Source organism: Ictalurus furcatus, chromosome 16 (assembly GCF_023375685.1).
Source record: "Ictalurus furcatus strain D&B chromosome 16, Billie_1.0, whole genome shotgun sequence".
Classification (NCBI taxonomy): domain Eukaryota; kingdom Metazoa; phylum Chordata; class Actinopteri; order Siluriformes; family Ictaluridae; genus Ictalurus; species Ictalurus furcatus.
In genome coordinates this window covers 7,844,569-7,870,000 of record NC_071270.1, presented here as the reverse complement: position 1 = coordinate 7,870,000, position 25,432 = coordinate 7,844,569, and the positions used below count along the sequence as shown (strand labels likewise).

The 25,432-nt window shown below is 39.0% G+C and overlaps 2 protein-coding genes across 7 annotated transcripts in view; both read left to right on the top strand.

Moving 5' to 3' along the window:
- grk3 (G protein-coupled receptor kinase 3) overlaps window positions 1-9,237 on the top strand; it is a 135,811-nt gene extending 126,574 nt beyond the window's left edge. For all 4 annotated transcript variants that reach the window (XM_053645754.1, XM_053645751.1, XM_053645752.1 and 1 more), the window contains 2 exons: window positions 8,389-8,502; window positions 8,914-9,237. In XM_053645754.1, the coding sequence (XP_053501729.1) occupies window positions 8,389-8,502; window positions 8,914-9,075 (276 nt within the window). In that variant the 3' untranslated portion in view covers window positions 9,076-9,237. The remainder of the gene's footprint in view (window positions 1-8,388; window positions 8,503-8,913) is intronic.
- Window positions 9,238-12,927: 3,690 nt separating this feature from the next.
- LOC128620580 (unconventional myosin-XVIIIb) overlaps window positions 12,928-25,432 on the top strand; it is a 117,887-nt gene continuing 105,382 nt past the window's right edge. For all 3 annotated transcript variants that reach the window (XM_053645742.1, XM_053645741.1, XM_053645744.1), the window contains exons 1-2: window positions 12,928-13,800; window positions 14,923-15,057. In XM_053645742.1, coding sequence (XP_053501717.1) covers window positions 15,019-15,057 — 39 coding nt within the window. In that variant the 5' untranslated portion in view covers window positions 12,928-13,800; window positions 14,923-15,018. The remainder of the gene's footprint in view (window positions 13,801-14,922; window positions 15,058-25,432) is intronic.

Below are 25,432 nucleotides of genomic sequence, written 5' to 3'. Positions count from 1 at the left end.
GTATCTCAGTATATTAGAGTAAAGAATTTATAGCACAGAAATGTCAACCTGAGAAGAGCTCTAATCAGTTAATTAACTCAAAACACCTGGAAAGGTTTCCTGTGCCTTTAATCTCTGTCTGGTTCAGTACACACAACCACAATCATGGGGAAGATGAAAGTAATTTTTGCAATTTTTCGAGATGCACCAAAGCCAACTTCTTAGTCTATAGGAAGTGACATAGTGCACCACATTGTGCTTCATAATACAGTACAACTAATCGATAATTAAATTTGTTGGCAACCATTTTATCAAAGTTGATCAATTTTGTTGATCTAAGTTTCTTTGTCTTTGTGGCAGTGCCTAGTTAATTGAATTAATACTGTTAAATATGCTGATACAATATAAACAAGACAGACTCAAAAACCATGAATAGGCCTGGTTAAACAAGTATGTTTTACATTAACTTTATTGTTGTAATAGTTATGTGTTGTAATAGATCCAATCAAGAGATATAAAAGCATGTACTAGTATTTCAGCTTCAAGTAGGTTTAGTATATGACTGTCATTCACGACTTATCATGTAGTTTTACACACATTATGTATACAGTATGGTCAAGTAAGAACAAAAGAATTTGTGTGTCTAAACCAACGAAGTTTTCAGACCTGTCTGTTAATATATTATGGCCAATATTGTCAAATGTTGCATTCACATCCAGCAGTACAAAAACAGAAATGCACACAATCTGTTAACATCGGTATGTTATTGTCCACTGATGTACCATAATGCTTCCTTAAACCATAATGAAATTGCGTTTGGTATTCCTACATAAATAATAACACAGATATAGGGAACAACTTGATGAGAGATTAGATGATAAATGGAGAGATGTAGTACAGATTGATTCCCCGGTTTTGACTGCTATTTATGCTGTTTTCAGAGACACATTTAAAGTTTGCAATAACTAATGGGTTTTTAATAACTAATGAGGTGCGAATTTCAAACATTGTCCCCCTGGAGAGAATTTATCAAGTTGCTAATGTTTGTTAACAATTTTGAGTAAATAAATAAACATTACCATTTTGAAATGCTCCTGTAAGAAAATAGAATTTGGAAAAAAAAAACCTCTGAAAGCCTGGAGTATTCATGGCTATTCAAAACGGTGTAAGATTCATAGCTTCTTGATAGTGCTGCATTTGACTTAAGTGGGAAGTTCAAGCAATAACATGGGGGGGCATGGATGCCTCCATGCTTGTGTTTTGTTTGCAACAATCTATCCAGCTAATTGTGGTGAGTGATGTATATTTACCTCCTCACAACAGTGAACTGTTTACTCAATGTTATAGGTTCTCATAACAAGCTAAAATGTCCATATGTTGATTGATCTTAAGCAAATACTTGTATATACAGCATAATTCTTTTAATGGTAAGAGGTGCTACTTTGTTGATTTATTGTCATTTGCTGAACTCAAGATTGCAGAGACCATACCGAGTTTATGAGTAGGAATTCTGAGTTGAGGGGACGTTTTCTTTGTTTTTTTCTTAGCCAGACAGCTTTAGTCGAATGCAGCATAATAAACAATAATTAGTATTAGGTGAAAGTCCACACATTACATCAGATGTTTGCTGCCCAGGCACTGAGTATAGATGAACTGCTGATTCATTGGTGATATTGAATCATGTGTAGCCACTGCTATCAATATTTCTGCCATTCTGCTGCTTAATGAAGCTGTGGTCATGCCAACAGAGCAGTTCCAAGATGGCGCCAGTGTATCTGTCGGCATGCCGTCTCTCTTGTGTTTCCCGTTTATTACAGTTTGTTGTGTCTGTTATGTCTGTTTGTCTGGCATCTGTGCTGTTTTTACTTTGTATCGTACCACACTGGTATTGTGTAGACTCGGTTTTGACCTGCGATCATCAAGCTTTGCTCAACATCAAATGCTGTATGGGGAGCTCATCTGGGATTTTGTCCTGCTCTGCATTCTCGTTTTCAATCCTCGTTCAGCCAACCCACGGTGGAGTGCGCTTGCCGGCTACCTTGCTGCATTCCTCCTCTATGGAAGCGCTCACAGGAAGAGAGGGAATCGTGGTGGTGTTCGGGTGAGAATCAGACGGGCAATTGCTTCCTCCATACAATCGATGGAGTTTCCCTTGGTTACTGTAAGCTTGGAAGGACTCCACTTGACGCGACCCTCATGGGATTACAGATGTTTTTCATCTGCTTATTTTCCCAGACTTCCTACACTCATCTAATTGCTCTGCTCCTCCACGATTACGGATTCGTCATAGAGGAGTGAACTGTTTAAATCTCCGCCAACTGGATTTCGTTCAACTGGATCTAACCTCGTTACCTCAGTCTCCTCTGAATTTGGCCATAGTTAATGCTATGTCCGTGTGCAACAAAACTTTTATTTTAAATGACTTTTCTGCCAGACGTAACATGGATATTTTATTCCTGATGAAGACCTGGGTTAGTGCTATTGAGTCAATAGTCTTCGAGGAACTCTGTCTGCCGAACTGTTGTTTTATTAGTACTCCAAGGTCTGCTGGCAAGGGCAGTGGGGTTGCTATGGTCTTTAAACAATCACTTAATGTACGGACAGTTTCTGTTGGGATTTAGTTGTCGTTTGAGGTACAGTGTGTTGCGTTAGAGTCGACCTCTTCCACGCTATTCTGTGCTGTGATCTATAGGCCACCTAACCTGGACAGTGATTTTTGTGAATTTTTAACTTCTATTGTTCCATTGTATGATCGTATGTTATTATTGGGTGATTTTAATGTACATGTCTGCTGCCCTGGTCTACCCGTGGTTACTGAATTTTGTAATGTCTTGGATTCCTTCGGTCTTATTCAACATATAATATAGGCAGCACATGTTCTTGGTCATACTCCAGACCTTATATTGTCATATGGAATCCCAGTTGATAATGTTAATATAGAAAATGCTTCCTTCTCTGATGAAAAGCCCATTGTTTTTAATGTCCCTGCTGCGAGCTCTGCCATGGTAACTAGGCCTTTAGGCTATTACTCCAGTTTTATTAATTCACTCACTGCCTCTCAGTTTAGTGAAAGTTATCTAGCTAATGCTGTTGAAACATCTATCTTGGGTGCTGCAGAGTCTTCTTCTGGGTCTGATAATTTGATTACCTTATTTTACACATTTTGCGCTAATATTTTAGATTCTATTGCTCCTTTCAAGCTGAAACAACCAAAGGGTAAATCTTATTACAGGCTGGACGATAATACTCATTCTCTCAGACAGGCTTGTCGTAAAGCGGAGCTGAGATGGAAGCATGATCGTTTAACTGCGTCCTTTGAGATTTTTAAAGATTGTCTGTTTCAGAGTGGCCAATTCCATAGGGAATCCTCGGTTGAACTTTGTGAGAAATTTTTTATGTTTTTTTGCTGATAAAGTAATAGCCATTCGTTCTTCATTCACTTCACAGTTCTCAGACCTGTCCCTGAATTTGCTGGCTATACCGGTTTCCTTTTATCATTTTCAACATGTTTCTCTAAAGGAACTGTGTGATCTGGTTAACCAGATGAAAATAACCTCCACTTCACCTTATGATGCTTCCTCTGAGATTATAAAAGCAACGTTTTCCATGTTGATAAATTCAGCTTTGGATGTTGGGATGTTGTTCCCGAATTGTTTTAAGCATGCTGTTGTTCAAGCTTTGCTTAAGAAACAGGGTTGAGTTTTAATAATTATCGGCCTGTCTCTAAGCTATCATTTCTGTCAAAGCTGTAAGAGAAAGTTGTGCAGTCACAATTGATCCTGTTTTTAAATTCAGCTAAGTTATTGGAACCTTTCCAATCTGGTTTCACTGCTTATCATAGCACAGAGTCTGCTTTGCTAGAAGTGTCCAATGACATTTTATTGGCACTGGATGCTGGTAAAAATACTGTGTTGATGCTACTAGATCTTACAGCTGCCTTTGATACTGTAGATCATAACATACTTCTTTGGCACTTGGAGCATTTGATTGGTATGAAGGGTACCGCCTTACAATGGTTCAGCTCATATCTTAAAGACAGGTCCATTTCGGTAGCGTTGGGTAATTTCTCCTCATCTTCCACTCCTATTAGCGGTGTACCTCAAGGCTCCATTCTGGGCCCACTTCTTTTTAACTTATGTATGCATCCGTTGGGGGAAAATTATTAGTGCGCACAATGTCTCGACTCCATTCAACCATTGTTGGACAGTCTCGACGATATTAAAAAATGGTTAACAAATAACTTTCTCCAACTTATTGAAGACAAAACCGAAATAATTGTTTTCGGTCTCCCGAGATTGAGACATCAGAATTATGCTTAACCAAGCAAATTAATTCAGTTGTTAAGAATAGTTTTTATCAATTAAGGATTATTTCTAAACTTAACATTTTTTAATGTTAAGATTTGGAGAAGGTTATTCATGCTTTTATCACATCGCAGATAGATTATTGTAATTCATTGTACTTGGGTCTTCCTCAGTCAGCTCTTGCTCGTCTCCAGATGGTTCAGAATTCAGCTGCAAGGCTGTTGACCAGGGCAAAGAAATATGATCATGTCATCCAAATTTTAGCATCACTCCATTTTAGGATCCAGTTTAAGATTCTGTTGTTTGTCTTTAAAACTCTTAATGATCAAGCTCCATCTTATCTCAAAGATCTTCTTACACCACATTGATCTAGCAGATTTTTAAGATCTTCTGATAGGTTTCTTCTGTATGTCCCACGATCCCGTTTAAAAACTAAGGGGGATAGAGCTTTTTCAGTTGCTGCCCTTCGTTTATGGAATCAATTGCCACTGGGCATCCGCCTTGCCTCACTTATCATTTTTGAAAAGAGGCTGAAAGCATATCTCTTCTCCCAGGCGTTTTTAATCAAATTTTTACTGTTGTCTGTCTTTATTTGGTTTTATTCTCTTTTCTATTTTACTTTTCTTACTCTGTTCAGCACTTTGTTCAGCTTTGCTGTGTTAGATGTGCTATATTTAATCAAATTTTACTTACTTACTTCCAATGATTACAAGGTGTCTGCCTGCCTCACATTGCATTCATCATTAGAGGCCACATCCTCTGGCTTCTGATTTGCTATGGGGTCTTTTTATGGCACTGACCAGGGCAGTTATAGTTGTTTGGGCTCTGCTCACATTTTTGTTTTCATATTCTGATACTGGCTGGCGATCTGGTGTCTTCGAGGTGAGAACATCACTCAGACAGCTTTGGTCAAGACACATGCCAATATGAGTATCTCCTTAGAAAGCAACTTTTATAAGTGGAAACTGTTAACATTCTACTGACAAACGCATGCATGGATTTCAAACCAAGCAAAAGACGTACAGCACAAAGAAGGAGGAAGTGTGCTGAGTCATTCAAACACTTCAGGAGTCAGGGCTTTCACCCCTCCATGATGATGATTTTTTTTTTTCTAAGGTGTGATGTCTGAGAAATAAACTGGGTGAACTTTTACTTGCTGGAAATAAGAATGCCACCACCTTCTGTTTTATTGAGCTCCTGGCTAACTCCTAAAACAAACCCCTGACTTGCTGGATGTACCAGGTACAGCTGCTGAGAGATTCCAAGTTCACAAACAAGTCAAAAGGTAGTGGGGGGTACGCTTTGTGAAAAATAACTGGTGCAATGATTTTACGGTCTTGACAAAATACTTCTGGCCATCATGTGTAATGCAATCTACTTTCCTATACAGTTCTTCTCTGTCATTTTAGCTGTTGTGTATATACCAACAGAAGCTAATGCCTTGTATGCAGAGCAGATGCTGTCTGAACAAATCACACAGCTGGATGATAACCACCCTAATTCTCCTCTCACTATACTAGGAGAATTCAACCACAAAAACAAGGAACAGCAAAAGTATAAAAAGCTCATTTACGGTCTAACTATAGATAGGAAAAATAGATCATTTCTACAGCACAATAAAAGATGCTAACCACGCAACAGTATATGGCCAAAAGTATGTGGACACCTGACTACCATATGTGCTTGTTGAGCATCCCATTCCAAAGTTGGTCCCAGCTTTGTAGCAGCCACTTTTCTGGGAATGCTTTTCACTATATTTTGTGAAAATATTTCAGCCGAGACGGCCAGGTTCACATTCGGCATTCCAATTTGTTCTGAAAGTGTTCTGGGGGGTTGAGGTCAGGGCTCTCGAGACCTTCCACACCAACCTGTCTTTATGGAGCTCATATAGTCCACTGTAGCATTGTCATGCTGGAACAGGTTTTGGATAGGCTTCTTAATTCCAGTGAAGTTCAGTCTTAATGCTACAGCATACTAAGGCATTCTAGACAATTGGGTACGTTGAGACAACAGTTTGGGGAAGGCCCACATATTGATGTGATGGTCGTGTGTCCACATACTTTTGGCCTTATACTGTATATCTACAGCACCTTGATTATAGTTGATGCCCACATATATGCAAACTGATATCAGTAATACGCATCAAGAAATGTGCGTATAACCAAACTGCCACTGCACTGGAGGAGCTTAAACACTGCCTAGACTCAACAGACTGGGAAGTATTCAACAATGCCCACTAAAACTGTTGACGTACAATAATGCAAAGTCATGGTTCACCAAAGAATTGAGAAACCTGTAGAAGGAGGCAGCCTGTTAAAGTGGGGACAGGTAATGCTACAAGCAGGCCAGGATTCAGCTCAACTCAGCAATATGATCTTGGAAAAAGAAATTACAAGGCCAAACTGATGCATAATGTTGCCAACAAAGACTGTTCATCTGTCTAGAAATGTCTCAATACTGTGACCAACTATGAAGGAGACCCTCTGAACCCCCCTTATCAGTCACTCCCTGAGAAAGAGAAAATGTGTAAAACACATTATACAACAGATTTGAATCACCATAAGACTTGAAATGATCACACCGATCACTGCTCCTCACCTTGATCCCTTTCAGTATGCATGCAGGGTCAGTAGATCAGTAGATGATGCTCTAAATACAGGACTGCACTTTGTCCCTCCGTATATGGACAACAGAGCCATGTATGCCGGGATCCGCTTTGTGGACTTTAGCTCTGCATTCAGTACAATCACTCCTGACCTACAAATGAGCAAACTTTCACAAAAGAAAGTCAGCCTATATGTAAATAAATCTACAGCTTCCTGACTAATCATAAGCAGTATTTGCAAGTTATGCCCTATCTCTCAACCTACTATGCATAGATTTATATGCATAGATGTAACAAAGGGCTGTCTGCTCTCTCCTCTGTTGTACTCCCTGTATAATATTGACATCCAGTGATCCCTCAGTAAAATTACTGATTACTCCACACAATGCCACAGGTCTAATAAGGAACAGGGATCAGAAATAAGCATCTATAGGAAGTGAACCTTACTAGGTTGTTCAACTAACAACCTGGACCTCAATACCACCAAGACTGGAAATGATAGTAGACTTCAGGAAACACCCTGACTCTTGCAAAAAAAAAGTCAGGGTGTGTATGTGTGTGCGTGTGTATATGTACATTTGTGTGTGTGTGTGTGTGTGTGTGTGTGTGTGTATGTGTGTGTGTGTGTGTGTATATATATATATATATATATATATATATATATATATATATATATATATATATATATATATATATATATATACACACACACACACACACACACACACACACACACATATATATACACACACACACATACATACATGCACCACATTCTATAGGCTGCGTAATAAAGTAGGCTATTCATCATAAAATGCTTCCTGTAACACATGAGGTATAATAAACTTTTAAACTTAATCAAGCCCAAACTCCTGCCTCTGACATAAGTTACTCTCAAATCAGGAATGGTTACAAGGATAAAATAATTTAAAAAGGAAAAAAAGCAGCGGCTTTGTTCAGCAAGTAGAAGCCAAGTGATTCTCCAAAATCTTCAAAGTCTGACCTATGGAAGCACTTTAAATTCTCAGTAAGTTACGAAGCTGGCAGCTAGAGGGCGGTGGACCAACATGTTACAGTATGCTGAATCCACTATATGGATACAATATGTGTACAATACACCAGCGATAATACCACAAACATATGGCTAATATGATACAAATGCACACACAAACTCTGCTGCATTCAGGCAGTGTTTTTCAGCAGATTCAGTCTGGGCTAAAGAAGTCACTGCAGTCATTGGGCTCATATTTGGTGGATAATGCAGGATTGAAAAATAAAACACACCTACGTCTACAGACATCTATGTGACACTGACAGCACAACAATCTAACACAAAAATAAGATCGGCTCTGTTTCAGACACATCCCTTTGGGAGTCACACCAGTTGAAAGCTACTTTAATTTTGTTTAATTCTAATAAATAGCTTTTGTTTCATTATTACAATGTTCTGCTTATTTTTTCAGTATTTTCCCATAACTCACTAATTTGTCTTTTCTGCAGCAAAACCTGTTAACAATGGAGCAGATAGTGACTGTTGAGGAGACACAGATCAAGGACAAGAAATGCATCCTGCTGAGGATCAAAGGAGGCAAACAGTTTGTCCTGCAGTGTGAGGTAGGACAACTTCCCCTGTGCTGAGTCATTCTCTTAAGCCTCTGTCACTCTAGAACCAGGACAAAATTTCCATCCCATTACCAGTAACGTTTGGGCTTTTGCATCATTCATACCTTTCAAACTGTATTTTACTGGAATGAATGCATTCGTTCAGTTTCCTTGAAAAATCCAGTTTACTGTAGGTATGAGTTGCTGTGCACTAACATTTATTATTTTATTTTTCAGCAGCAGTAATCTTACTAATGCTGTAGAAAAAAAGGGTTATCTGCAAAATGAATTGTCTATTTTTATCTTGTAATATTTAAAGCGCAATAATCATAGTATTGCTACGGAATAAACTATATATCTACACATTGCATGTTGCCATTTTGTAACTGCTTTGTAATTATATTTTGTCACTTTGTTCCACAGAGTGACCCGGAGTTTGTACAATGGAAGAAGGAGCTGAATGAAGCATTCACAGAGGCCCAGAAGCTGCTGCGTCGTGCTCCCAAAGTAATTGGCAAGGGCCGTGCCGGTGTGGTGGAACTGTCCAAACCACCGCTCACACACCGCAACAGCAACGGCCTGTGAGCCACTGTTGTTTTTTGCCCCTTCCTCATAACTGTGCGTCCTTTTACACTTGCAGACATTGCACCACCTGTTTCAGCTTACCCTCCATCTTTGCCACAACCAATAAAGCATCTAAATGTTTAAAGACAGTCCTCCACATGGTCTGTCTGGAGTTGTACTTGACCATAACTCTTCTTTCATCTGTCTAGCACACGCACACTTTCCCACTTACAGATTGACACACTGGGGCAGTTGGCATCCCTGGACAACAGTGAAGGACCAATATTAATGTCAGTGCTGAATGAAGACATTTATGTGGACCAGAATGAACACAAATGGAGCATACCATGACATTGTGTCCTTGCTCTTCTCCTTACCTTTCACCTCTTTCTCTTTTAATCTGTGAACTTCCTCCTCCTTGCTCAGTGTTTTTCCCCAGGCAGGGCCTGGCATCAGCTGTCCCCTACCCAAGCATACATGTACATAAACATAGAGTGTGATGCTGTGGGAAGCTGAATCCTGTGCTTCTGCTGCTCTACCCTCTACTGTGAATGTGTTGGTCTCTGTATGCTCAGGATGAGACTCTTTGTGCAGTTAGTTGGCCACATGGATCCATGCATGCAGAGGTAGTGGGCTGCATGCTGTTCTACATCAGCATTGATGTGGTCACAGTGGAGGCTGGTAGAATGTCTTTCTGTCCTAACCTCTAGAGCTTGTTAAGAGTCAAATGAAATTATGACAATGCTAGTCTAGTCTGATGTAATGTCTTACAAAATAGATTTTAGGACATTGCCTCTATTGTTATACATTTTTGTAATAGTCAGGGCCACCTTGATTGGCCCATTTCTTGAAATACAGTATGGTTGATTATAGCATAACTAGATGATTGAGGACAGAGGTGCCCAACTGCAATCACAGATAACCAGGGTCCAGCATATTTTCTGCTCAAACACACCTCTTTCAACTCACCAGTTTATTAAGAGGGTTAATAGGTATGTTGGCAGACAAATCATTAAACTCTGCTTAATTCCCGCTTTTAAGGACTGCTACTGGATACCCCTGCCTTTAAGGTTCTGTTTTCTTTTAAATGCATACTGATTGGTGGACTGTGGTTGTTGGGCCCCGCCCTCTTCACCTCCATTCACTCTCTACTCAAAACAGTTTGTCAATAATTCCATAATGATGTTCTGAACTGAGGAGATTGTCAGTGATCAAGCATGTACACTTACATGAGAAGATTTGATAGTAATTAAATGTGTGAAATTTGGTATTCAGCCCTTAAAGGGACCAAATTCAATTTATGTTGCCGAGTGAGCATTTGCATGCAGCAGTATGTATTTTGTGTGCGCGTGTATGTGTGTTTGGTCACTCGATTGTGATGGCCTAAAAGTGTGGCCAGTGAAAGTATCCGTACATATCATTCCCTTTGTTGTACTATTGTGTGCCTCAAGAGGGACATATTTCACTGGTTCATAATGGAAATGCCACACACTTCCCCATACTGCCTCAAGCCCACTGCACCTTCTCCAAACCCTGAACCCCCATCCCTACTTATTTAAGTGCAAAAAGTGCCAACACAGAGAGAATTCTTCAAGCCAAGCCAGCTTGTCTTCAATGTGACTCCAGTGAAAATGATGGGGAAAGAACCAAAACAAACTGCATTCTCCCTGTTTCACTTGGCCACTTCCTCCAGAAATGCTCTAGAAAAAAATGTTCAACATGGTGAAAAGACATTGGAAAAAGTAAGGAGCATTGCACAGTCCTGATCTGACTCTCTATATAAGAACCAATTCTTTCTCTGTGCATCTACAGTATACTCTTCTTGAAAGATGTTTGCATATATGGGGGATTATTCTGTCTGCCTGTCTGTGTTATGGCTTTGGGGAAAGGGCGGGTTGGGTTTGATGGCTTTCCAATCGTTCATGCATACGTCAGGATGAGATGCAAACGTGGAAAATGAAATTAAAGCGGAATGGCTTCTCTTATAGTGAGGTACATGGTTCTCATCTGGGTCATACCCTGGATGTATCAGTGTTGCCATCATCCATCTGCAGGTAGACAGACTGTTAACATCAGCAGTGCACATATGGGTTAATATCTTACCCAAAGTGAGGAAATTCTCAAAGGTCTTTGAGAAAGGTGAGCTACAGGGACAGTTGGGGGAGAAACAAACTTAAATCATTTGTTGTAATGCTTGATTTCAGTATAGTTTGAATTTTTTATATTGTTTTGAATGTGACACAATGCAAATTTCTAATAGAATTTTTTAAATATGTGCATTTTTGACTGGCAGAAAAGAGCACAGCTAAAAGACAGTTTTGAGAAGTGAATTTAGCTTTTTTCTGTTTGTATAGTTCAGGTTTTCCATGCAATAGAGTTTGTTTGTTTTTATATATATATATATATATATATATATATATATATATATATATATATATATATATATATATATATATATATATGTGTGTGTGTGTTTCTTGTCCATGCTTTTTAAAAAGAGACTTTGATTTGTATGTGATCCTGAATTTTGCGAAATTTGATTGATATATATATTTATATATAGTTTCCATAGCCTTTACATGTCAAGGAGGTGCCATCCTAGAGGAAGATTTAAAGATTGACTTTTTGAAGGTCTTATTTGAAAAACACTTTAGCTATATCACTGTACCACCAGAATTCACTAGCTGACAAAAATATGCCAAAAGACTGTAGGTAATTGTCCTGAATCAGTGAAGAACTTCTTTGCTGTGCAGCCTGCACTGATCGCAGTTCACCGTCTACATTCCTTCCAAGCCAAAATTGGTACGTTTTACAGGTGAATAAACATGAGTTTGAGGAAAGGTACAAAAGTGTGACCAAATTTAGGTGATCCAGAGGGAGGAGACTCTTATGTCACTAACACACTGAAAAGTGGCTATCCACCAAGTGTCCAGCCATCACTGGCACTTGTCAAGAAAGGCATTTTTACTCACCCAGTTCTCAAAGATGGAGCACCTCCACCAATCCTGAATATTCATGTTTTATTCAGGGGTTTTTGTATTTTTATTTTAGCTTTTTACTCACTGTGTTGTTTGCCTCATTCAAATGCTTGTGTGTCTGTTATTTAGGAGTAACTTTGTCTGGCAAAAGCAGGTATCAAAATGGCAGGTATCAAAAGATAGGAAAAAATAAAGTGAGTGTGTGTGTGTGTGTATATATGTATATATATATATATATATATATATATATATATAAAAAATGTATGTGTGTACACATATGTATGTATATGAAATGACATTATTTACGTTTATTTAAAGGGTAAATATCGAAACAAAAGCCTGGAATGGGATTTGGTTCAATGTGAGTTTCAATTAATTTTGGTGAAGAATCAGCTCAGATCTTGCACGTAAATATAGATTGTGTACCTACAGATTACAGATTATTATTTTTGTCTGTTTATTGCAAGATTCTCTTGCTTTTTTCTGTATTTATTGTCTAGCTGGGGAGCTAATCCCTCCATGCTAACTATACACGTACATGGGTTTTGCTAGAGCATGGAGCTGTAGAAGGTTCTGGTTTACAGTTGGGTTTTTTTGTTTGTTTGTTTGTTTGTTTGTTTTTTGTGCCACAATCAAACGCAAGTACTACTGTATAGGATATTACCATTAAAATTAAAGCAGTTGTTATTATTGATGAAGATAACCAGTAATTATCTCTTTCCCCCAGAGAAGCTAGAAACATGTGTTGAACTGCCAATTAAAAGTTCAGAAATAAAAGCCCTTTTTCGTGTTCTCGGCCTTGTTTGTTGTATTAATGATTTTAGTGCATCTGTACACATTTACTAAAGGTTTACCACTGATCTTGTGAAATTTATCAAGCCACTTTCAGTGTTATGGAGTACTAATGCTGCAACAACCTGGTTAATGTAATTTTACATGCCTCAGAGTGTGAGCTGCAGTAGTGAAGCAGTGTTGTTAGTGAATAATTTAAACTGGTTAGTGAGAGGCAGTAAAACTGCTTCCTATTCCCACACCACTGTCTCAACATTCTGTAGGTAATTAGAAGTTTTAAATAATTGTGTCTCTTAAATCAAAGTAAAATATTACCTTAATTTGTTTTTATTCAGTTTTCTTGGAAATGTGCTGCTCTTTTCCGATATCTGTTAAATAATTTGGTATTTTGCTGCTTTTTGTCATGCTCTTTGTACAAATTTTTCTGTCATCTTTGCTTTTCCCTCTTGCTATCTACCCGATTCTGTCCTAAGGGATCTGCTGTGTCTGATGCTCGTCCTCCAGCCTGTTTCTCACAGCTGAGTTTGTCAGTCACAACAGCTAGCAGGAACACGGAATGTTTTCTTTTCTTTTTTTTTTTTCATCTGTTGCTGGTATCAAAGGGATACACTTTAGACATTTTGACTTATGACACATCTGTTCAAAAATCTGCTAAGCTTCATCAGGTTTGACATTCCTGTTTGAAGTGACAAAATACACAAAAAGATTATTTTTTAATCATATTAATTACAAAACTGTTTCTGGTCCAGCTAAAGCTTTCCAAACAGGGTAGTATGCTTACACCACCATACTTACTGAGATATTTATAGCAGGGTCTCATGTTAACTCAGCTGCTTTGCTTATCTGTGTGTGCATGCACACATGGCTGTGCCAATCTTATTTCAGTCTATCTGTGTCTCTCAGTGAGTGACAGTGGGACTTTGTGCCTTGTGCACAAAACTTTTTTTTTTTTAATTCCTCAAAGGAAGCCTACAAGGTATGTCTTGGTCTTTCATTTCAAGTCAAAATTTTCACAAGAACTTTAACAGTGACCTTTGAGTATTTGTTTATGATTGAGCTTGACATTGGGTTGTATTCACTGGGCCTTGTTGGTGGCCAAAATGAATATTTACAAGCCTTGAGGTAGATTTCAATTTGGTCTCATACTTATTTAGTATTGTGGCTCTGACTCGAGCTGAAATCTGAGAGCAGCACAAAAAATTGAGTCTCAAACTGACATATTTGTATTGTCAACTTCTAAACATCTGTTGTTTTTGTATGCTTTCATTGAGTTGTAGAACTGAGTAGGAATTAACATTATACATTTATTAGGTCATTAGTGGCTGTGCACACTTGTGTATGTATCAGTGAAATACCAGTGCTGAGGTCGGCAGAACACCATTTGCATTTTACCATCGTAAAAGTTTACTGAGGACACTACCAATTTAATTAGTCCCACACCAGTTAAATTGTCACTTGACATGTTCTCCCCTGGCATAAGTTTTACTTTGTTCCCTATAATCATACAATAATATTGGTGAAACAATTTTTGAACATAGATTTCTGATAAGTTTCTAAATGCACTGTTTTGGAGCTGGTCATTGATATTCTTTACCAATTAGATGTCCAAACTATACAAGAGCTACTGTGAGTCACTTGTGAGTCACTTCTGTCATTTGTTCTGTTATTTAAACTCAGAATCCTTATATAGATGTGCTATTTCTGTAAGCCTGTAATAGAAACATCTCTGAATGAATACACCATTGTCTGTCTTTCAAGCTCTGACTTCATAAATGCACACTGTAGTTTTTAAATGCCTGTTCTTAACCAGAAGTCCCCTTGGCTGTATATCACAAAGCCTGCTTGAGGAACCACTGTGTTACCACTGTGTTATTTATGGTTGCATTACTGATATACTGTCAGGTTGAAAGCAACCCAAGGCTTTTTTAAGGTAGATAATTGGAATGTTCTATAAGGGCCAAGTCAATCACCTGACCTAAATCCAATTGAGCAAGCACTTGCTGAAGGCAAAACATGTTGAGAAAATCAAGGAAGCTAAGTATATTTTTCTCTTTCTTTCCTTTTCCATTCATCTGTTGCTTTCTCTTTCTTTGGGCAGGTCCACAGTGGGATTGTTTCATTATTTCACCTATTTTCTTCACAACAACAAACAGACACAACTGGCTGAATTGTATGTGTGTGGGTCCTGTCCAAAATGGCACTGTCCTCACGCTTAAAACTTTGGGAGCAGAAGGCAGGTGTAGCAGTTCTGTATTCTGCATGATGCCTCGAGATTTTGCATGAATGATTCCATTGATAAGATGGGAAGAAAAACCTTTATCTTACAAACAAACAAAAAAAATATAAAATACAGATGTGGCAAAGGAAATAATAGAAACAATGGAAGAAAAGGCAGACTGTAGTGATTGTAAGTGATTTACATAATACAAATAAAAGTTGAATGCATCTATTTTTCAGCAGAACAATTGCTGCTCTGAAAAATGAAAGCTGCCTAAACATGATGTAGATGTTTAAAGTTTACAGAGGACAAATTTCTCTAGAAGTTGGAGTGTACTGATTAACAAGTTATGTTTAATGTCTTCCACAAAAGGATTTCTACAATGATTGTAAACTGGCTTTGTCAGTGAAGCCCAAAGCAGCAGTGGCTTGTGACGTTTGTCGAATGTGACAAATGGTAAATGGTCTGCACTTATTTAGCGGCTTTTATCCTTAGTGGTTCTGAAAAGCACTTTACGCTGTTTCTCATTCACCCATTCACACACACACTCGCACATCAACGTGCCTTCTGAAAGTGTTCTTTGCTCAGAAAAGCCATGATGTCTATGTTGTTTTAATTAGATACTCTGATATTCAGAATGTTTTGTTTTTGTTTTTAAATTGAAATAATAATGAAATAACAATAATACTAATTATAATAAGAATAAAATAGAGCAGTGATTTTCAAAGTGGGGGCCGCCAGGGGGCGCCCAGGGGGCCTCAACAATTTGGCGTGAAAAATAAAATACATGATTTTTTTCTTTCTCACTCTCAGACAACCCCCCACACACAATCAATTCCTAATGTAATGTTGATGTAATTATTTTTAAAAAAAAGGGGGATCTATTCAGAAGTCTGTATTTTTAATGTGTTTTAAAGAGATCTTGCAAAAGGGGGGCCTCGGTCATATGTTAATGCCATTTGGGGGGTCTTGTACTGTACTGTACAGGTCTTTCGTTGCCTTATTTTGCACTTCATAATGCACCACACATTCTCAATCGGAGACAGGTCAGGTCTGCAGGCAGGCCATGCTAACACCCGCACTCTCTGCTTACACAACCATGCGCTTGTAGTCCGGGCAGAATGTGGTTTGGCGTTGTCCTGCTCTGGATGGCAGCATATGTTGCTCCAAAATGTGTACATATCTTTCTGCATTAATGGTGCTCACACAACCCCATACCATGACAGACACTGACTTTTGGGATCTGACGCTGATAACAGCTTGGATGGTCCTTTTCCCCTTTGGCCCGGAGAACATGACGGCTGTTTTCTTTTTGAAATGAAACTATTTGAAATGTTGACTCGTCGGACCACAAAACACGATTCCACTGTGCTACTGTCCCTCTCAGATGAGACCAAGCGCAGAGAAGTTGGCGGCACTTCTGGACAGTGTTGATGTATGGCTTCTGCTTTGTATAGTAAAGCCTTAACTTGCATCTGTGGATGCAGCAGCAAATGGTGTTGACTAACAAAGATTTACCAACGTATTCCCAAGCCCAAGGCAGGATATCCATTATAGACTCATGACAGTTTTTAAGACCGTGATGTCTGAGTGATCGGAGATCACACGCATTCATAAGTGGATTTCGGCCTTTCCCTTTTAGCACCGAGATTTTATCTTCAAAAAACTATGCAGTTGATTAGGTAAAACATCAAATACCTTGTCTTTATACGTTTTTTGTTTAAATACAAGTCAAAGTACGTTTACAAATTACTCCTTTTTGTTTTTATTAGCATTTTCCATACTGTCCCAGCTTTTTTCAGAATTGGGGTTGTAATAGAGACCTAGCGCAAGGCTGAGAATGATTCATTGCTTTTTTTAAGTTAAATAAATGCAAATTTAAAAAATGTAAACAAGACAGACAAATCAGTGTTTTTCTCCAAAATTATTTCTCGGGAATTCAATGGAGTAGGACGCGAAGTTGGTGGCTCCTGCTGATTTCGATTAAAATTGTAATTAATTTGCGCTTTTCGGTCATACAATATATTTTGACTTGTTCTACTCTGTTTCCTTGTTTGCAATTTTAACTTTGTGGTACGTTAAAATGTCTGGAAAGAACACGAAAACCCGTGGTAGCATTCAGACACGACTGAGGCCAAGTGTGCGCGCCGCGAGCGAGTCCCCTTCTCCCCCTGTATCCGCGTCACCGAGCGGTGACCCTGAATTCGCCGCACTCAGGCTTGAGTTGCTGGCTTTACTGAGGAAGGACATCGCCGATATTTTTAAAAAGGAGCTCCAGGAGCTCCAGAAGACTCTTGGGGGTGCGCTGTCTACTATCCAGCTTGACCTGCAGGCCGTGAAAACACAACTGGCTAGTGATAAAGTCGTTACCGAGGCTACCATATCAACACTGAAAGGTACTGTTGTGGAAATGGAGCACCCTCTCTCCGGTTGCACCGATGACATAGTTCACATGAAGACTACTATCGAGTCTCTCACTGCGACCGTGACTCAATTAGAGAATAAATGTGAGGATTTGGAGTCGGGGTCACGGCGCAATAAGGTTAGGATAGTCAGAGTTCCAGACGGCGCTGACACCTGTACAGCTGCTGCTGTAGCGGCCTTGTTAAAAGAGGCGTTTGGTCTGGAGAAGGAGCCGGTTTTGGACCGGTCCCACCGACCCTTCAGCCGAAGCCCAAGCCTGGTGAACGACCATGAGCTATTGTGTGCAGATTCCACTATCACAGTGACTGTGTTGACATTTTACGCCGTGCGAGAGAGATCCAGCAGATTAAAGTGAGGGATTTGACCATCTCCGTTTTCCCTGACTACACATCCAAGACAGCCCGGGCCCGAGCTGTATTTAACGAGGTTCGGCGTCAACTTCGTGGTATTGAGGGCGCTCGTTATGGAATACTTCACCCAGTCCAGAAGGACTTTATTTCAGCGGAGGAAGCAGGAGACTATGTTAAAATCTTGATATCGGGGTGAACTGCATCACCTTCACAGCGGAGTCTTTTTCGCTCTTCTTTTATTTTTTATTTTTTGCACTCGGCCTTCCAGCTCTACAGAATTCGGATTTTTATTGAAGATATTATCGTTGCATTACTCCACCTAGGTTTTGTGGACTTACTCCTCTTAAAATTTACTTCTGTATTAATGTGCTTCTCTGTTTTGTTGCTCTGAACGGGTTAGAGTTTCTGTTTATTTAATTTTATTAGTGTTATCTCCTCGGCTTTACGTGCTACACTGTTATATTATTTGTTACAAGTCTTTAAAAGGTAAGGACATTATATTTATTATTGTGTGCAGACTGTTTATCAGTTTTGGTAATTTTGTTGGTTAGTCCAGCTTACTCTCCGAGTTGTTTTCACATTGTGGACAACGTTCGGTTTTTGTAGGATACACTGCTGTCTCATTTGTTTATGGAGACTTTGGGTGTGGGAGTTTGGAGGATTGTGAGAGTTAGCAGAACATGCCAGTGCTTTGAAGGATGTAATGTTCTTTAATTGCGAATCTGTTTTTAGAGGATATAAACCTAAAATGGTGAACAAATTATATTATAGAATTCAGGCAATTTTACTGGGGTTATCTCATACAGTGTAGCAAGTAATAATCCGGAAAGACCTTTGTAATATCACAGTCTAAAACTGGATTTAAAGAGAAGCAAATTAGTAAATGAATCACATGTAAATGAATCATGCGTAAATGAATCACATGAAAATGTATCACTTGAATATGAATCACATGAAAATGAATCTTATGAAAATGAATCACATGTAAATGAATCATACGTAAATGAATCACATGAAAATGTATCGAATATGAATCTCATGAATATGAATCACATGTAAATGAATCATACGTAAATGAATCACATGTAAATGAATCACATGTAAATGAACCATATGAAAATGAATAAATAAAGACAAAATTATTTCTCCTCCATTTAAGGCTGTTTTTTTTTTAATTAATGTGCACTAACCTAATATTTCAAAATTAATGAAAATTATAGAAATATAAAATAAAGTCTAGTTTGCTGATGTGTTTTTATTGTTCTTATGTCTAACTGTATCAGATGTTTGTGTATGTGCATTTATGTTTGCATGAACATTTAACCATAAATTATTTATTAAACATCCATAAACTGTCACGGTTTCCCCTTTAAGCAGCGCGCTGGAGAGTATGTGGGCGCGCATGCATGAGCAAGGTACGCAAGCACCTGCTTTTCGTATGTTGACAATCGTGACATTGTGTACATTGGACATGTGCTTTTGTTATGTTTTTGTTATGTCTCCTCCCTGTTCTGTCATTGGCTGTTATTTCACGTGTGTCTAGATTGGTGTCAGCCGTCAGCAATTGATGCTGATTATGTTTGTATATATACCGCGCGCCTCCCAGCACACGGCGCGGAATATTAGCTTCGAATAGATAAGATACAATACGTTATAGTAGGTTAGATTCCACGCGATAGTTTATCACAGTCATAGTCTTACTTATTGTCCATGTTATGTCCCATGTTAGATTAGTGCACTTAGTCCACGCTGGTTTCTCCGCTCCCAGTTCCCGCTATAGTTTATGTTTCTTGTTATGTATATCGACCCTGTATTCTGTGACCGCAACCTTGATTCCTGCTTTGCCCTGTGTGTGCCTGTTTGCCGATCGCCTGACCTTTGCATGTTTATGGATTACGTTTCTGATCACGATTTGGATTTACCTGCCTGTGTCTCACATTAAATAAACTGTTTAACTGCATTTGCATCCGTCCCTATCTTCGTTACGTCTTGAGACGTGACATAAACACCAAGTAAACAATTATTAATTATAATTAATAATGTTAAAGTCCCATGGAACATAATGTAAAATATTTAGAACATTTGGATTTTATGAAAAGAAACTATCATATGAGCAGTTTTATTCATTATTAAATAAAAGCTGAATGAGGAAAAATAGAAATTAAGAAAATGCTAATTTATTAGCTGACTTTGATGATTTGACTGATCAGAGAACTGCCCAATGTGTTTATACAGGAAAACATACATTCAATAAAAGCTATGTACAAGGGGTGATTGATAAGGCTGATATTAGAATATTAGAACCATTTTTTGTAGAAATTCTAATACAGAAGTATAGAAATAAAGAAATTAGGTCTGATCATTCACATTGTTGATTCTAAATAATGGTGTAATTCCATGTCTATGCTGATAATGCCTGTGAGATTATTTTTGTACTTTTGCAATTAGGAAACATTTGCAGTGAGTTTACTGTTAATCTTCTCTAGAAATTACTTTTCTATAAGGCATTCAGTTCTCTGGATAATTTCTAGCTCTAGGTCAGCTCCCACTGCAGACCTTACTGTGTTCACTTTATCCTCTTAAGAAGACAAATTTATTTAAACACCAGCTTTTACTGCCCTTTGTTTCCTGACTGGCACTTAGATACCTCTAGTATCAAACAATAACACATTAGCAAATCCCTGGTATTCTATGTGTCATTAATAGAACACAAATAATTCATTCTGACAGCTTCAGGAGTTTCTAGAAGCACCCAGAAAACATGCTCAGTAGCAGGTACAGCATTTTAGCACTATTTATGTGAGACTGGAGTAACATCTAAATCTAAAACCCAAATGTTTACAATATCCTGCAATGATTAAATGCATAAAATAAATACATGCAATCTACTAAACAAAAGTACATGAAATCTGTAGTGCCACCTCAGGTGATATTGGCATGTCACTTAAGGAGGTTGAGGACGGATGCAAATACAGATAGTTTTATTATAGGAGATATAGGCAGACAAATCCAAATCATGAAACAATAGCATGATCAAAACAGGCAAATGGTCAGGCGATCAGCAAACAGGAACAATTAATGAGGACGAGAACCAGATCAAAACCATGAAGCATAAAGCTTAAGGAAGCATAAAACATAAGGGAACAAAGGCTTGGTACATGACAGAGACTATGGCAACTGAGCGTAATACTTCGCAAAGTCATTGTGTTGAAACAGTCTCTATATACTGTGGAGTGTGTGTGAGATTGGTAACAGGTGTGTGTGATTAGATCGCAGGAGAAGGTGAACGTGTGCGGGTGTGGGAAGTGTAGTCCTCTTCAGACATATTTGTAGTTTGTGATACATCCTGGGAAATGGAGTCACTGGTTTGCTGTGATATGGTAATTTTAGTGTTTTGGTGGTTGATATCTCATGCTAATGCAGAAATTACTCTGATTGCCTGCACTAAATCATGAACTGCTGATATTTCTATCCATGTCGTATACAGTGCCCTCTACCAATATAGGCACCCTTGGTAAATATGAGCAAAGAAGGATGTGAAAAATTATCTTTATTGTTTAACCTCTTGATCTTTTGTTTAAAAAAATCACAAAAATACTCTGCTCTCAAGGATATCAAACAATTGCAAACAAAACACAGGTTTATCAAAAAATATCTTTGTTAAATATAGCTGTGCAACAATTAATGGCACCTCTATAAATTCATATGAGAAAAATATATTTGAAGTATATTCCCATTGATATTTTAAATGTTTTAGTATACCTGGGTGGCTAGGATCAGGAAATTGCTCAATCATGACTTCCTGTTTCACAGGGGTAGAAATATGAGGTAACACGTAGGCCAAATTCCCTTGGTCATTCATAACAATGGGTTAGACCAAGGATTATAAACAGATGAGGATGGGTTCCCTTCTGAGTTGGGTTCCTCTCAAGGTTTCTTCCTCTTAAAACATCTTAGGGAGTTTTTCCTTGCCACCGTCGCCACTCAGTGGCTTGCTCAGTTGGGATAAATTCACACTTAATATCTGTATACCATGTTGATATTTCTGTAAAGCTGCTTTGAGACAATGTCTATTGTAAAAAGCGCTATACAAATAAAATTGAATTGAATTGAATTATAGCTGTGATGTGCGGCAAAAGGTTTTTGAGCTTCACAAAATGAGAAGTGGCTATAAGAAAATAGCACAAGCATTGGCCATGGCCATTTCCACCATCAGGGCACTAATTAAGAAGGCAGGTACTTTTAATTTCGTTTTCCTTTGTTAGTATAAAAAGAAAAAAAAAAAACCTGTGAATGTTTACTGCTGTGTGTTGCTCAAATTGTTTTTTTTTTCTACTCAATGGAATATTTGGGAAAGGGAGGGGAGGAGAGAAGAGAAAAGGTGATGTTCAGCAGACATGTTTGGTAGACGTGTTCAGCAGAAATGTTTAGTTCAGCAGAAATGTCCAGCAGAAATGTTCAACAGAAATGTTCAGCAGAAATGTTCAACAGAAATGTTCAGCAGAAATGTTCAACAGAAATGTTCAACAGAAATGTTCAGCAGAAATGTTCAGCAGAAATATTCAATAAAAATGAAACTGGAAATACTTTAGATCTCTAACAGCCATGTTTTTGCAACATTCGAGTTGGGAAGTAGCAAGTCAGCACACTGCTAATTGTTAACTAGTTTTTCATTTTCTCCCTGTCTATCAGACAGATGTCTGTGATTCAAGGTTCCTGCTCTAAAATCCACAAGAATCATATATCCACTAGAAGTATTTTCTGAACACAAAACAAATTACTTACAGATTTGTAGCAAATTGTTTATTTGTATTTGTGTATATGTGCATCAGAAATGCTGCCCATCTCAGGTTGGAGACAAAGAGTGAAACAAAATTGTAAAATTATAACTGCAATTAAAAATAAACTTTATAGTTAATGAATAAAAGCATTAGTGACAGCACACAAAAAAATGAGCTCATCGTAGCCCCACCCCAAATCCGTTTTTACAGAATTGCTGAAAGTATCTGCTTTTTTTATTTTTTATTTTTTATTAAACAACAGTCTCGGTTCTTTTTTAAAAACGACTTTTTAAAGTTACTGTACTTGTGTTTGATCACCAGATGGCAGTGTGTTACTGCTGAACACCACTCAGGAAGTCTGATAATGATGGACAGTCACCTGAACCAATTACTATTAATGGGGGCGGGGTTTAATGTGACCAATATGAGCCATTAGATGGCAGTCATGTGATTATACTCAGGCTGAGGAGGGTTCAAAAACAGCTCAGAGGCGAGATCAGAAAAGGAAAAGACAGCTACAGAAAAAAGTTGGAGGAGAGCCTTCAACAGAACAACATGAGGGAGGTCTGGAGGGGACTGAAAACAATTTCAGGTCAGAACAAAGACAATGGGAGGGGCCTTGTATCCAGCGACCGTGACAGGGCAAATGAATTAAATCTGTTTTTTAATAGATTTGATTCGGCTCCATCTCCTCCCCCCTCCGACCAGACCTCAAAGCTTTCAGCGACTCAACCTTTCCCTCTTGGGGCATTAGGCACCCCCTCCTCCACCCCCCGGGCTCCAGGAATATCGGCATCATCCAACTATCACCTCAGAGCTTCTGAGATCAGCATTACACAGCTCACACCTCTCCACTGCTCACCATCCCTCACTTGAGGAGGTTTCACACCCCTCCCCCCATACCACTCATCAGGGATCGCCAATAACTTCGCCCTGCAGTCTCTCTCTGACACTCAATCAGGTGAATAAGGGGCTAAAGAAGATCAAGGCAACAAAGGCCCCAGGCCTAGATGGAATCAGCTCCAGACTGCTTAAAGGTCATCCTGCACATCATTAATCTGAGCATGAGACTAGCGCGAGTTCCAGTACTGTGGAAGACTTCCTGTGTGGATCCAGTACCCAAAATTGCACATCTGTGTGAACCAAACCACTTCAGACCGGTAGCCTTAACTTCACACCTGATGAAGTCCATGGAGAGAATTGTACTGTGACAGCTGCGAACCCTAGTGAGCTCAGAGCTAGACCCCCTAGAGTTTGCTTACCGACCAGGCATGGGAGTTGAGGATGCCATTATTTAGCTGATGCACAGACCATTTCAACACCTGGAGAATACTGGGAGCATTGTGAGGATCAAGTTTTTTTTTTATATTTTTCCAGTGCTTTCAACACAATTCAGCCATCACTACTTAGGGGGAAGCTTTTAGGAGCTGGAGTTGATCGCCACCTGGCTGCATGGATCACCAACTGTCTTACTGACAGACCACAGTATGTGAGGCTCCAGGACTGTCTGTCTGATGTGGTGGTCAGCAGCACGGGAGCACCGCAGGGTACAGTGCTTGCTCCATTTCTCTTCCCCCTGTACACAGCAGACTTCAGGCATAACACTAACAGCTGCCACATGCAGAAGTTCTCTGATGATATGGTCATTGTTGGGCGAGTATCAGAGGAGAACAATCAGGAATTCCGGGAGGTCATCGCTGACTTTGTTAACTGGTGTGAATTAAACCACCTCTGCCTCAATGCCAGCAAGACAAAGGATATGGTAGTTGACCTCCACAGGAGGCCAACCCGGTCTACGCTGGTGAGCATCCAGGATATGGACATCGAGGGGGTGGAGACATATAAATTCCTGGGTGTTCACCTCAACAATAAACTGGACTGGTCTACAAACACAGATGTCCTGTACAAAAAGGGCCAAAGTCATCTCCACGTGCTGAGGAGACTGAGGTCTTTTGGTGTGTGCAGGACCCTGCTTAAAACTTTCTATGACACGGTGGTAGCATCTGCTATCTTATATGCAATAGTTTCCTGGGGAGCTGGGAGCACAGAGAGGGACAGGAAACATCTCAACAAACTGGTTAAGAGAGCTAGCTCTGTCTTGGTCTACCCTCTGGACAGCATAGAGGTGGTGGGGGAGAGGAGGATGTTAGCTAGGATGGCGTCTATCATGAACAATTCCTCTCACCCCCGTATGAGATACTGGGGTCTCTGAGCAGCTCATTCAGCAGCAGACTGCTTCACCCTCAGTGCAAGAAAGAGCACTACCACAGGTCCTTCATCCCTACAGCAGTCAGACTCTTTAATGCAACAACAACATAATGTAGCACTGCTAGCTGTTTTTTGCATCATCAACCCACACATTATTATTATTTGTTGCTCACTCCTCTATTGTTAACTGCGCAATAATCCATTTATCCACTCATGTATATAAACAAGGTGTTACACATCTGTATATATTCAAATTTGTATTCATCTCTACATAAATTGAGGTGTCCATAGTGTACATATTACCATTATTATTATTTTTTTACTACAGGTGTACGACCTGCTGGCCATTTTGAAATTCATTAAAAAAATTTTTTTGCTACTCCTCCTACAAATTTTGTTTAATTGTTACCAAACCTTGCTCATATCAAATACAGACAAAGCCACACAAAAGTTATCAAATGGAATTTTGATATTGCAAACTGTTTGCCATGACACAGCAACAAATCTTATGGTGAAGGTGCCAATTGGATGTGAGGCAATATCTGAGCAAAACATTTGCGTATTGAAATGAAACTTGGTATGGGCCTTGGGAACCATAGCCTGAGGGTCCTTGCCCAGTTTTGTGAC